Source organism: Magnolia sinica, chromosome 1, assembly GCF_029962835.1.
Source record: "Magnolia sinica isolate HGM2019 chromosome 1, MsV1, whole genome shotgun sequence".
Lineage (NCBI taxonomy): Eukaryota > Viridiplantae > Streptophyta > Magnoliopsida > Magnoliales > Magnoliaceae > Magnolia > Magnolia sinica.
In genome coordinates, this window is record NC_080573.1 from 115,733,170 (window position 1) to 115,747,476 (window position 14,307).

Consider the following 14,307-nt stretch of genomic DNA (forward strand, 5'->3'; position numbering starts at 1 on the left):
AAGATTTTTAATGGTCGACGTTCATTCAATACTGTTTTCTGTAACGTGGTCCAGTTGAGATTGATATGTAACTCATTTTCTGTCTCATGCCATAAAATGATATAGAAAAACCGATGGACGGCATGGATGAAACACATACATAATGGTGGGGCCCAGAGAGCACCGACCATCAGCCATTGGCTGGTGGCAGGGGGAGTAGCCAATCCGTTTCCCTATCCAACGTTCTATTGTGGCACGGGTGCCGGCCACCTCATAAATGAGCCGCTTCAAACTTTTAAGCCAATCCTATCAACGGCTCAGATCTCTCACAAATACACCATGTCGCCATATGTAACACTATCATGTTTTACGTTTGAAGGTGGGGCATCGGTTCATGGTCCACAAGACATTCTCATTTCACTGCTGTCTATAAATGGGAGGGAAGAAGCATCCTTCCAATTCAAGCATCACTGAAGAAATGGATACTCGCATTGCATCAGCTTCTTTCCTTCTGTCTATTCTCTTTTTCTCTGGTGCCATTGTCTCTGCAGACTTCGATTTCTTCTACTACGTTCTCATGGTATGTTTGTTTTCTCATGGTCTAAGCAGTGTTCATGTGCACTCATTGTACACCAGAAGCGTGTGCAGCCCAATCTTAGCCTGACTTGCACAGGCATGTGTAGGGCCTCACTTCCTCTAAATGGAACAAACCTGCATCAATCCACCCTGTCCAGCAGGTGGGCCGCCATATTTTGACCATGAATCCTAGATTATCAGTCCAATTCAATAATTAGGTGGGGCAGACCATAGTGATCTAAAACCATACCTAAAACTTCTAAATTCACTTGATGTGGATAATATGAGTCTTGTAATGTTCTGATTTTTGGTGAATCCATTCATCCACGTGTCGCGCTTTTGATGAGTGGATTAGATGGAATATGGGAACCACCGTGGATTCCATATACAATTTTGACGGTTTAATGGTGGGATTTCCCATCTCAAGTGATTCTCATGGTATAGCCTACTTGAGTATTGAATCGACCTTATTTTTGGCCCACTGCACAACACAAGGTGGTGGACCTGATGGACGGGGTGGATCTCATCCTCTGCACAACACAAGGTGGTGGACCTGATGGACCTGTCAGTGAGGCAAGGTGGTCAGTGGGGGGAAATCCCAAATTTGGTTTTAAACGGGCGCATGGCCTGAATGTAAACGTGTATTAGGATTCTCTCTCAGGGGATAGTTGGATTTGGTGGACGGAATGTCCGGGGCATTTTGTTACTTGGCAGTCGTGCTTGGCCACACTGCACAGTGGGCTCACGGTGCGCACATGTCTCTTACCATTAGGATGGATGGCGGGAATTAAGAATCGTCTTAAAAAATAAGACTTTCAAAAGTTCATTTAGAAATGGAATGGATGATGGATGGAGCAGTTCAACCACTTCCTGTGAATACTAGCACAGAAATGATCCAGTGCTCTCAGTGCACTATAAGTTATAATGCTCCCCATTGCATTGGAATAAATGCACAGTCGACTGGGCGGTTCATCAGCTGGAGGTGCACGCGAGTCAATCTGAGTCGAGCTCGGCTCGGCCACTAGTTGACCTAAGCTCGAACTCGGCTCAGCTCAGTCCTCAAGTCTAACTGGCCAGCTCGGCCCGGTTCGATCAGCAGCTCGGCCAATTTGAGCCAAGTTTGCTTATGCAACACCTTTAAATTCTCACTGTCAAGAAAAAATGGTATTTGTTTGATGAAACATACCTTCCTTGTCATCAGCCGACACTTCCTTGAGTTATTTCATCAAACACTTGGTGAGCAACATCAATATAAAAGTAACCGAGTCACCAAACTAGTTCAATCCGAGTTCAATTCAAGTTGGGTTCCATCCGAGTTGAGTCGAGCTCAGGCAAGCTCGAACTCAGTTCGCAATTTTTTCGAGCTCAAAAAATCAGCTCGAACTCAATTTCAAACTGAGCTGAATCAAGCTTTTTCGAATCGAGTCAAGCGAGCTAACCATGCTAACTCGGTTAGTGTGCAGCCCTAGCTGCACCACATATTTTAGCAGATGCCATGGTACCATTAGAGCAGTTGGATAATCTAATCTGGAAAAATGGATGGACGGGATGGATCTGCCTCATTTTTAGTTTGGCCCACCACAATGTTTGTGAGTCATCCACCCCTACATGCACCTTTTTCTCTTACCATATCGTGGTGGCTCCCACGGAGCATTGTCCAGTAGCAACCTAGCCACTGTCAGCGTCAGTGAGCAATCGGCTTCTGCTCGAAACAAGTCAAAGGACGAAGTTATACTTAATAGGGGCAATTCGGTATTATTTGGTACAAATGCATAAACTTGGGTTATGACTCAGCCTTTTTGTTTTTTGGCCGTTGGATTTATATTGCAGTGGCCAGGAGCATATTGTAAAAAAGAAGGATGCTGCCTTCCCACAACAGGTAAACCAGAGCTAGACTTTTTCATTGAAGGCATGTATCCGGCTAAAAATTCAGGAGAGTTCGTCTCAAAATGCGATATCACTACTAAATTCTACGTTAATGAGGTACGATTTTTCTACTTTGGCACACTTGCTAACGTGGAACACATGTGTGGGACCTGGTCCACTCATTAGGTGGGCCACATCTGTACATTGTATGACTGGACAACCGTGGTCTACCTGATGACTGTACAAGTATTATTATCAGAATCATACTACAACTAAAACTCCTAACAGAGATATGATCAGCTCCTGTAGAGTTGTAGAGGTTTTTTGTTTTCTTGTTCTCTGTTGGCCATCTATGGCCGTCTTTTACAATGGGCGCTCCCCTAGTTGTTGTTTCAGGGGTAGCCCATATCTCTGTACAGCTATCTTCATATTAATGATAAAAAAGCTTCTTATTAAATAAATAAATAAATAAAATTATCAGTGCAGGGCATGTCATGATGAGCCCACCCGATAAATGGTCCAGATCTTGTTCAGGCGTTCTAAGTTATTACGTGAGTACGTGTAGCCTCTTCTCTCTCCTCTTCCAGTCCCAAGAAAGTTTGCATGCCCAAAATGTCCCCAAGAACCATATAGAGGAAGCGGGTCCCGCTGGTTTAATGATCCGGACTGCTAATTTGATGGGGCAATCGACATGGCCCAGCTTGCCATTCCACAAAACAAAGTGGCCTTGTGCAAGATTGATGGACGGAAGGACGTGAGGTCGAGCACAGTCTTCCTCAAGGGGATAACTCTTCCGAATCCACATAACTTCTCTAAACTCCCAAATTCATGAGAAAAAGAGCAAGAAAGTAGAAAATAAATTCTATAAAATTCAAAATTAATTTCAAAAGTATATTTAAACCAAAATTCTTAGAATTTGCAACTAACTATAAATAGTAAACTTACGGACCACGTAACTTCTAAAGCCTAAATGAAGAAAAGTTATAATCAAACTAAAACTTATTATTTCAAATTATTCCAGATGGTGAGATATGCCTGATTTATCTGACGGTCCGGATCACTTCTGTTGTCCACCGGACCTTTTCTAATCCATCTTGACCATGTGACCCGCTCTACATCAAAGATCCAAGCCACTCATCAGACGGTCACAATTGCCTAGTTCCATCAGGCCCGTCTGCTCATCAGTTTGTACACGTGTACAAACTAAATAGACTGTTAATCTACAGGGGTAGTCCATCTGGCGATCAGAAGAGACTGATCTTATCAGACAATGCATTAACCAGTGACAAATAGCATAACCTACTTGAGATTCTTTTTTAAGCTCATGTTATGTTGTGATGATTAAAACCGTACAACAGGTTGCAGACATGATCAGTGGCATGTATGCTTATTGGCCGAACATCACGTGTCCAAGCAACAACGGTCTGTCCAGTTGGAAAAATCTATGGGAACCGTACGGTAATTGTATGGGGCTGACCGAAAAGGAGTACTTTGGTGGGGCCTTGCAGCTGCGATCTACGGTCAATTTGCTCTCCAATCTGGGAAGGGCAGGTAAGCTCTTCGCAATGCACCCACATAGAGAGTTTCTTACAGAAAGGCTCCTCATCAACGGATTGATCCATACTGCTCATCTGTATGATACTATCTTAGATGGGGCAACATGGAAAAAAAAAAAAAAAAATTCTCCCGTTGGAGATCTCACCGTCCATAATATGAAAATTGGACCGTTACACTCAATTGGAATGCTTTTATTTTCTAACCGTACATTTTTCCCACTACGAGATGAATGTCGGATATATCACGTACGACTTCAAGACGAATATGAGTTTCAATTATTTTTTATTCTTAAGGTCCTAAGCATTATGTTAATTTATTGAGACTGTTGTAATAACGATTCTCTTAATTTTTCTTACATGGGTTTCCACAGACATGGTGCCAAACGACAACGACTACGACTCAAGCTTGATCTATGCCGCCATTAATGATGCAGTTGGAGGGAAAACGGCCATGCGTTGCGTAGAAACCTCGTGGTGGTGGTTTTGGAGCAAATCTCAGCTATCTGAGGTCTGGTTCTGTGTAGACAAGAGTGGTAGCACAATCATCAATTGTCCCACCTATCCTAAGTTTACGTGTGGGGACAAAGTCACGTTCGGTAAATTCACCTACGACATGATGAAGGACACGTCCGAATCTTTCAACCCCATCCAAATGCCTACATCCCTCTCCGAATAATCTTGGCCGCTTATCACCGTGTCTTCAGTTGCTCTCTAGTGTTCGGAAATTATGCAAGTATGATGTTGGATTTTCCAGTGTGAGCTTTGTTTCATAACGAGTCCTTACTCATGGCTCAGTGGCAGACCCTGCGGGTTTCAACCCTGAGGTCATGGGTTTTGAGTAACCATGTGGTATGTGATATGTGTGGCTGTGAGAGTGTCTTTAAAAATAAAGAAATAAATAAATAAACATATTTGTAGTGTGTATGATTTATCTTGCTACTCCACGGAATAAAGGAAATTAAAAGGGATTTTTCCCCTTAATTAGCTACATGTCTCTTCAGTTATGGACAGCTACTTGCCCTTTAGGCTATGGATTGAAAACCTCTTACTTTTAAATTATTTTAAAAAATCTGCCAGTTTACACCGTTAGCCATTATAACACAAATGGAGTTTTGTATCTTAGTATTGATGAAACTGCTCTTATCTTATTGCATTGGCAATCTCCCCTCATTACATTGGGTTCATGGGCGTGCCACACTAGCCGTTGATTGTAAATGGGGCTCACATTGTTGTTTGTGAGAAATCCACGCCGTGGATCTGTTTTGCAAGTCCCTTTTATGGTATGGGCTGAAAAATAAGGTAGATCCAAAGCTTAAAGTGGGCCCACAATGGCCCCGAGTTTTTCAATGGTGGCGTTCACTATCACTGTTTATTGTCATTTTGACCACTAGAGCCAGCTATTGGCCTCATTTTTTTAGCCTATCTCATAAATGAGGTGGAGAACAGATGGATGTGTAGATTTGTCACAAACATCATATAGCCCCACGAATGTTTCAACCGAGGATGTTTAATCCCCGTTGTTTCATATTCGTTTGGTCCACTTGAGCATTGGATCAGCCTCATTTTTTGTTTCATGCTGTAAAATGAGGTAACAAAACAGATGGACAGAAGGGATTAGTCACAAACATCATAGTGGGCCTCACCTATGATCGAGTAACCCTCGCCCTCTAGACTTAAATGTACGTGACTTAAATGTATGTCAAACCTGTGGCTTGCACGTTGATTGATGTTCATTGCATTACCAACACATGAGGCCCACCTCAATATTTGTCATGAGAAATCCATTTCGTTCATCTGTTTTTTCAGCTGAGCCTGAGTTAAAAAATGAGGTGGATCCAAAGCTCAAAATGGGCCCATGATGGCCCTAAGAATATGTTTCAACGCTGGGCGTTTAATCTCACTGTTTCCTGTTGTGTAGCCCACTTGAGCTCCAGGTCTGTCTCATTTTGCGTCATTCCTTAAAAGGAGCTGGAAAAACTGAGGGATGAAATGGATTTATCATAAACATCCTCTGGCCCAAGAAATGTTTTATTGGTGGGTGTGTTCAATTTCCACTCTTTGCTGTTCATTTGGCCCACTTGAGATTTGTATTGACCTCATTTTTCGGCCATCCAAAATAAATATATGAATAGCCTCATCTATCACCCTATTCACCACCAGCACTTGTAGGAACTACCCATTTACCCACCACCCAACCAGCCTATATATATGGTGTAGCTCTTACAACACTAGTCCTACAACTAGAGCTGGGCATCAGTCCGGATCGGATTGGATTGGGTCCAACTTGGTCTGATCTGAAATCTCAATGGCCTGACCCGAACTCAATCCGATCCGGGACTGGGTCTGGGTCACTTGACTCAGACCGATCCGAAATATACTTTGCCTAATCCGATCCGAGTCTGACTTGGTCAAGAAAACCAAGTCGGATCGGATTGGGCACGGTTCGGATCGGTCCAGATTTTATTTTTTTTAATAAAATTAAATTTAAAAAATTAAAAAAATACTAAAAATAGTAAAATTTACTAACAAAATAGTGGTGCTTTGTGCCCATGGATTAAACTACAGGACAACAAATCCATGATCTCATATGTTGTATTGATCCTATTGTGAACTGACTAGAGTAGAAAACCTGACTAAGCCATCTTATCCATCCAATTGATACATGTGATGGGAAAGAACATTGCTAACAGTGTGCATTGAAATGGAAAGAAATGGTCCAGCAATTGGATAGGTCAGATTGTATAGTTTCATGAAAATCTAACATGCACATTGGCCATGGCACACCCGACTAGCGGAATAGGGTCGGGCAGGCATGGCCGCACGGCCCGCACCACCCGACTTCCACCACCAATGTCCACCACCACTAGACATCCATAAATTTAAAATAAAATAAATAAATAAATAAAATAAAAAGAAGAAGAAGAAAACAATAACTATAACGGATTGAGATTGGGCAAGCAGGGATGGCAACAACACAGCAGCAACGTCGTTGGGCAGGCAGGGACAACGGTAGGCAGTGTCAGGCAGGTAACACAGGATTAGGGTTTCAGAGTTGGGATCGGGCGCGGCCGGAAGAGTTGGGCAGGCAGGGACGGCAACAGGCAGGACGGCAGCAGCATCGTCGAGCAGGCAGTAGTAGCGGGTAGGGCAGAAGGGTAGGGTTCGTTCGGGCGGGAGAGGGTAAGAAAGAAAGGGGTAAGGGTAAAAACAAACGGGTAGTTTTTAGGGTAAAAAACTAAAATGTATATATACACTACCCAACTCCAGATCGGATCGGATTTCGGATCAGATCGGTCCGGATCCACCCCGACCCGAAGTCAATCCGAAATTCATTCGGATCTGAATTACCCAACTCAATCCTGACCGGTTCAGTTCGGATCGAGTCGGATCGGGTCTAATCAAGTCGGATCCACCGGATTGCATCTGTTTTGCCCAACTCTACCTACAACCCACATGCTCATGCCTAGTGTTAGCTATCTCATCATGTATCTCCTCTCTTCCCATTATATCTACAGGGACTTTGACTATAGTGTAGGTGTGGAAGGCATAGTAAGGCTTGAACTCTTGAGGAAATTTGGCATGCAATGAACTAGAACCTTTCTTGAGATTGAAAGGAGAAAAAGAAACTTTTTTGAGATTAAAAGGAGAAAAAGAAAGTGGATTGCCTAGTTACTAGGTTACCTGGTTCTTAAGGAAAATTGGCATGCAACTAACCACACCCTTTCTTGAGATTGAGAAAAACAAGGGAAGTGGATTGCCTGCATCTCATGGTCCCACAATGGGACTTGAACACTAGTCTCCAATTATCATACCACTTGATGCAAGGAGTCCAAGACAATGTACTAAATGCTATAGAATTATGATATCCCTGTAGGCTACCCTGCAGCTCACAAGTTCCACAGTGGAACTCACTCCGTGGTCATTCTACATCACACAGACCTCATCTCGTGGGCGACCCCATCTCAGTGTGGAGATGCATGGGTGGGGAGACCCATGAGTTAGGGTTTGTGAGATGAAGAATGGCCACAAGGTGGGTCTCATTGTGGGACTTGTGAGATGCGAGACAGCTCTCGAGATCTTAGTCGGTTTGCTCGGGAGTAACTAGACAAAAGGTATAATTTGATGCTTTCCGAACTGTAGGTGTGCTAGCCGGTATTCTTAACATTAAATGGCACGAGGAATGGAAGACTAATGTTCAAGTCTCTTTACCGGTGTGGGTGGATATGATGCGCGTGCATGAAACGCAGGTACGCCATAAGGTGGATTCTACTGGGGGACCTGTGAGATGCGGAATAGCTCACCGGTCACGTGGTGCCACCGTTGACATCTCTAATGGCTGGTGCTGCAGACAATCAGCTTTCGCTGCTCACAATCACTTGAGTCCTCAACACACGTGAACAGGATCTGAGCCATTCATCCTCTTGCACATGCGTTCTACGTTGGCAAGTGTGCTGCGGATGACCTCTGATACAAAAGTTGAACGTACCTAATCAGCAACCAACGGAGTGTCATTGCAATCTGTTACGTCCCATCCGATTGTCCACCAATAATATTTACACGGATGCATGTCCTTGACAAAAAAGTCTAGCTCTGGTGCACGTGTCGTGGGAACGCAACAGTCATTTCCTTTGCTACAAAGTGCTCTAGGCCACTGGAACCCCCCACCCCCAACCCAAAAAAAAAACTGAGTCATTACCGTACTTTAAGTATTTGCACCAAATAATCTCAAATTCACCTTTTCAAGTATAAATAAGTGACACAGGGATGAACGTAATGAGGTTGATTATCGTCTTCCTCAAGGATAACTACTCCAAAATTGATTGATGATTGAATTAAATGAGTTCACAACCCTTTAAATAGGGACACGTACCAAGCAATGAGATAGAAATTAGAATCAAACTACAACTAAAACTCCCATAATTCGCAACTTACTATTTATAGACGGTCATGATGTCTACTAGCGCGCAAGGTTTTCGGCCAAAAATAGTAAGTGTCCTATTTGGCTTCACTAAGCTGCACTCTTAATTATTATAAGCACTTCTCACATTGGGCAATACTCTTAAAGCCCAACCGATGAAGAGTTATAATCAAACTAAAACTTACTATTTATAGTAAAAACGGAATTAAAATAAGGAAACGACCGTAGATCTGATGGTATTTCGCAAATCTGGCTTCCAAAGTCCGGCATAGTGGGGTTGGCTAGTTAAAGTAGCTCGTTCTACCCCAAAATCATATATTTTACATCCAATAACTTATTCCGGATTACGATATACACCCAGTTTAAGTTCTGATGGTCCGGATCACTTCTGACGTCAACTGGGTCTTTTCTGATCCATCTTGGGCATGAAACTGTCCACGACCCGCTCTACATCAATAAGTGCTTTGATTTGTTTACATGAATAGTAACCCCTGTAGTTTTTTTTTTTTTAAATAAAATATAAATAAATTTGATGACTCGGCTCAAGACCATGCCAGTTGAGTCGAGTGTCAAAAACTGTGGTGAGTTCATCAGAAACCCATGCCAGTCGGTAATATATTTAATATTTAAATTATAATAATGACTTTTTCCATCGTTTTTTGAAAGTCAATCTGATAAATTTTCAGCGAATGAAATTATTAATAGGCTAGTTAATGGATAAATATTGGACTGGTGGGAACCACATTGATCCGTCCAATATTAAAAAGAGTCGGGTTTGATTCCTTGGGCTCGTTTTTCCTACACATGACCTTTCTTGAGCTGTAGGAATTCCTATGGTGTGGTCTACTCTAAGCTTCACCGACCAAAAAACAATTGCCTCGCGCGGACTAAATGAGTTCATGAGGATAAGATCCACCCAGTCCATTAGGTATGCCACCCAGTTTTTTGACGCCTCACCAAAAATCAGGTTGATACTTTTAAATCATAGAATTTCTAATTTAAATCTCCGGATACTTTTATGTTGTTTCAACCTGTTGACATGACCAATTGACGACAGGTTGACAGACAATAGAAATTACACTCTCTTTTTTTTTTTAATAGTTATCTTATTTGATTAGGACTATCTTATTTATGATTTTAGGTTTTTTTAAGGTTATTTAAGGCATATTAAACTCGCTTTTTAATTAATTATAAATCATTTAATAAATCGATTTCTTCGAAATTTTCTTCTTTCTTCTCATAAATTCAGGAAAGCTCTTGTGGATTCAAGAGAGTGTTGTGGATTCAAGATAAGTATCAATCGAAGAAGGCAGTGATTGACCTCATCATGTCCTCCCTGCATCACTTAGGGAACATAGCAAAACAAAGGCATAAAAGAGGGGACTCATGCTTCTTATGTTGAATAAAAATGGGATGTCAATGTGATGTAGAGTGGGTCGCGGACACTTTCATGTCCAAGATGGACCAGAGAAGGCCCGATCGGAGGTGGAAATCATCAAGACCGTCAAAACCTTAAAACAAATTCCATCATATCAACGGTCCATGTTTATTTCCGTTTTTACTATTTTTAGTAAGTTTTAGTTTGATTATAACTCTTCATCCGTTGGGCCGTAGAAGTTGTGTCCAACATTAAAAGTGTTTAGGAATACAAATTTTAGAGAGTTTTAGTTATTGTTTAATTCCCGAAATTCTTCCAAGTCTTGGTATTCCTATTTAAAAGGTTGTAGACTCATTTATCAATGATTAACAAGGGGGTGTTTGGTACATGGTATTAGATGGGTTTAAGTGGGATGCTTATGGTGTTAGGAATTGTCATGTAATTCCATGGCTTGGAAGCCATCCCACTTCATGTTTGGAAGAAGCACACCAAATGAATGTGTTTAAACCCTGCTACTATCGATCGGTGCTCTATGGGCCCCACCATGATGTATGTGTTTCATCCATGCTGTCCACCCATTCTTCCAGATCATTTTATGGTATGAGCCCAAAAATGAGTTCAATCCAACTCAAGTGGACAGTATAGTGTTGATTGAACGCCCACCGTTAAAAAGTTCTTAGGAGCCACAAAAGTTTTGGCTCAAGCTAATATATATTGTTTCCCTTCATCCAAGTCTTTATGACCTAATCAACAGGTTAGATGTCAAATAACTGTTACAATTGGCACTAGGAGGTTTTTAATGGTGGAATTCAATCACTACTATTTTCCCATGGTGTGGTCCACCTAAGATTTATATCTACCTCATTTTTGGATCAAGCCCTAGAATCATATTTCAATATGGATGGATGGCGTGGATAAAATACATACATCATGGTGGGTCCACATAGCACCGACCACTAGCCACTTGACACTATCTAAACCGAGTACGTTCGCAATTGCCACAAACCACCACCGCCCTATAGTGTATTTATGTCACCCAGTTAGGACCCCATTATGATGTATGTGTTATATCCACACTATCCATTAGTTTTGTGACATCATTTTGTGGGATGGTCCCAAAAATGAAACGGATCCAGAGTTTATATGGACCACACCACAGAAATCAATGGGTATAATAACACCCATACAAACTCAAAGCAAGATTGCAGTAATCCCTTGCCCAAGCGCCGATTTCAAGACAGGGCTTCAAAACTCATATCTAATGTGAGTCCCAAACAAGACGTTGCAATGATCTATGGGATCTTAAAACCCACTCTCGCCTAATCCCCTTTAAACCCATGTGCCAAATGCCCCTGAGTTTCTTTCATATATTTTAAAATTATTTCTTTTTCTTTTTCTCGTGTATTCAAGAAGTCTATGTGCTGATCACAGGTTCCATCTCATTTCTATTTCACTCCTATTTCACCTTGTTTACATAACACTAACCCTAAATCATCTCAAATCCCTAAGTTTTATTCCACTTTTGAAACTCTAGGTTTTTCTCGAATCGAAACGTGAGAATCCATTTTTTTGGAAAATAATCCTTTGCATGTGTGGATGAATCTACTATCCTTTGAGTATAATTTTTAATTGATTCAATTCTAACATGTGTAAGCTTGCACCCTCGTAAATTCTCCTTGTTGAATGCTTGACTTTATGTGGGACGTGAAATTATTGTAATTGTTTCTAAATTATTATGATCTAAAGCTTGAAATCTTGCAAAGCCAATGAATTCGGAGTAGTTATTTTGAGGAAGACGGTGATCCCTCGGGCCAGTGCTCGATAGTGATAAAGAGCAACTAGTCGATTCAGAGAAGTCGTTGAATAGCCATTTGTGGCCAGCAACGAAAACGGTGCCTACAAATGGGGATAGAGATACATGCAAAGATCATGGGGACCGAGAATAATGCCAGATGTGTTGCTAGAGCAGGGGATAGGTTTATGATAAAGAATGCAAATAGACGATAAAGATGGGTGTTGACCGTGGGTTTCTCCGTCCCTAGAGAAGATAACCAAGATTCCAGATGTCAGAATTAAAGCAGAAATATCAAGAACCAACCAATGGTTGAGATGAGAAAATGGACAGTGTAGATCAGGACCAAATCATGGGTCTAATACGATGTTAATCTACAACAGACTCCATTGAAAACGAGCGTCTGAAAATGGTCTTTGTACCTGCCAATGTGTCATTTGTTCATGACATGAGAGCAATGAAAATAGTGGGATGAACTAAAAAGATCACTTGGGCGAAAATTAGTAAGGACCATTCTTCAGGCGCGCTAGACCATTGAAATCAACTGACAGACAATGGTCCGGCTCAATGTGTTGTTCTAGATTTTGTCGTATAGGTGATCTTCATGGCATGGCCCACAAATTCGACGGCTCATATTTTTCATCGAATCGGCACAATAGCAGAATTATAAAGTTGTGTGTTAGTGTTCCAAAACAATGTTGTATGTGAACATTTTTCAGTTCACTAATTACTTGCAGGTCAACTTGGATGGATGGGCCCCGCCCACCGCGTTAAAGTAGCTCTTGCCTCTGCTTAATTTCAACTAATAGATGTGGCATTTGCAAGGCACGGGTCAGATATAGGGCTGAAAGTCGGGTGGGTTCAACCCGACAGTCCCGTGACTGACCTAACATTGGGTTGGGCTCGGGCAAAATGTACTGGATTAGGTCTCAAGCTTGGGATATACAAACACCAACCCGATAAAACTTGGCTTAGGCTCGAGTTGAGGTCTCGGGTTGCTCGACCCAATCAAACCCGATTGATATATAAGTTACTTATAAATTATAATTGAGTGCAGATCATCGGTGTTGAAGGCACAAGAAATTCCAGTGTCATTGAGTTTCATTGGTCCATGTCATTTTCGATGACTCAAGCTAACAAGATACGCTGGATTTCTTTCGCCCAAATTGATTGCATGCTACACAATATGAATTCTAAAGGAATAGGTCTCCTATATTTTAGCTTATTTATTTAGAAAAAAAAATGAAATTCTTTATGATAAATAATTACATATATAATTAATAAAATCATAGGTACAAAAAATAAGACATCTATTGAAAATATAACATACTAATGTAATAACAAAAATGTTAGCATGCATCAACCTGACCAATCTGACCAAGCCCGCTTGGATTGGGCTTGGGTTGAGAATTCCTAACCTGAGGTTGGGTTGGATTGGGTTAGGGTTGAGGTATAGGAACCTTGGGTTGAGATAGGGTTGGTGCTCAACCCGCCCAACCCGCCCAACTTTCAGCCCTAGTCAGACATGGTTTATATGATGGCCTCAATATAAACCATTTGGGTCATTGGAAGGGCCTCACAACTAGAATAATGTTCAATAATTGATTTAGTTTGTCCATCATGTGAGGTCCACCTTTAATGGCCCAACTCTACCAGAGATTGGATGGTTCATATTGATTACACTAAAAAAAAGGTCTGTTCACTCATTTGGACTGTCCATCAAGCGCAACCAACCTTTGGTGGTCTGTCTCTCAAGAATCAATTTGATCCGATGATCCTAACCATCTACAGATGGATGGTTATAAGAACGGCTTGTACCATACTTTAGGAAGTTCCTGTTGATGATCCCATTTCTCAAAAATCACTTTCATTAGATGCTCCCAACCATGTCATCATGGTTAGGAGAATTGATAGGTAATATTGATTATACTAGGGAAGGCCTATTGATTCGGACCGTTCATCATCTGCAAATCACGTTTGATGGCCCATCTTTCAAAAATCACTTTTTATTAAATGATCCTACCTATCTTAGAAGAATGGCTGACCCATATTGAATGTACTAAATTCAGATGGTGAGTCACGTATGGTCCACCTTTAACGGCCCATCTCTCTCAAAAATTACACTACTGGATCATCCTAACCATCTAATTAATGGTTAGGAGAATAGATGGTCCATTTATAATACAAATCCCTGATCATTGATTTGGACTGCATTATGTTCAGCCCATCTTTGATGGTCCAC

General features: G+C 41.4%; 1 protein-coding gene across 1 annotated transcript; it reads left to right on the top strand.

Moving 5' to 3' along the window:
• The first annotated feature begins 397 nt into the window (after positions 1–397).
• On the top strand, positions 398–4,750 carry LOC131257026 (extracellular ribonuclease LE-like). Its single transcript, XM_058258198.1, has 4 exons — positions 398–559; positions 2,386–2,538; positions 3,780–3,972; positions 4,349–4,750. Exons 1-4 carry the CDS (start codon positions 413–415, stop codon positions 4,651–4,653), a joined length of 798 nt encoding a protein of 265 aa, XP_058114181.1. The 5' UTR covers positions 398–412; the 3' UTR covers positions 4,654–4,750.
• The last annotated feature ends 9,557 nt before the right edge of the window (positions 4,751–14,307 follow it).

Coding starts and splice junctions, on each gene's coding strand:
- LOC131257026 (XM_058258198.1), top strand. CDS start 413: ATGGGAGGGAAGAAGCATCCTTCCAATTCAAGCATCACTGAAGAAATG. Junction 2,539..3,779: donor CTAAATTCTACGTTAATGAG/GTACGATTTTTC, acceptor ACCGTACAACAG/GTTGCAGACATGATCAGTGG. Junction 3,973..4,348: donor CTCCAATCTGGGAAGGGCAG/GTAAGCTCTTCG, acceptor GGGTTTCCACAG/ACATGGTGCCAAACGACAAC.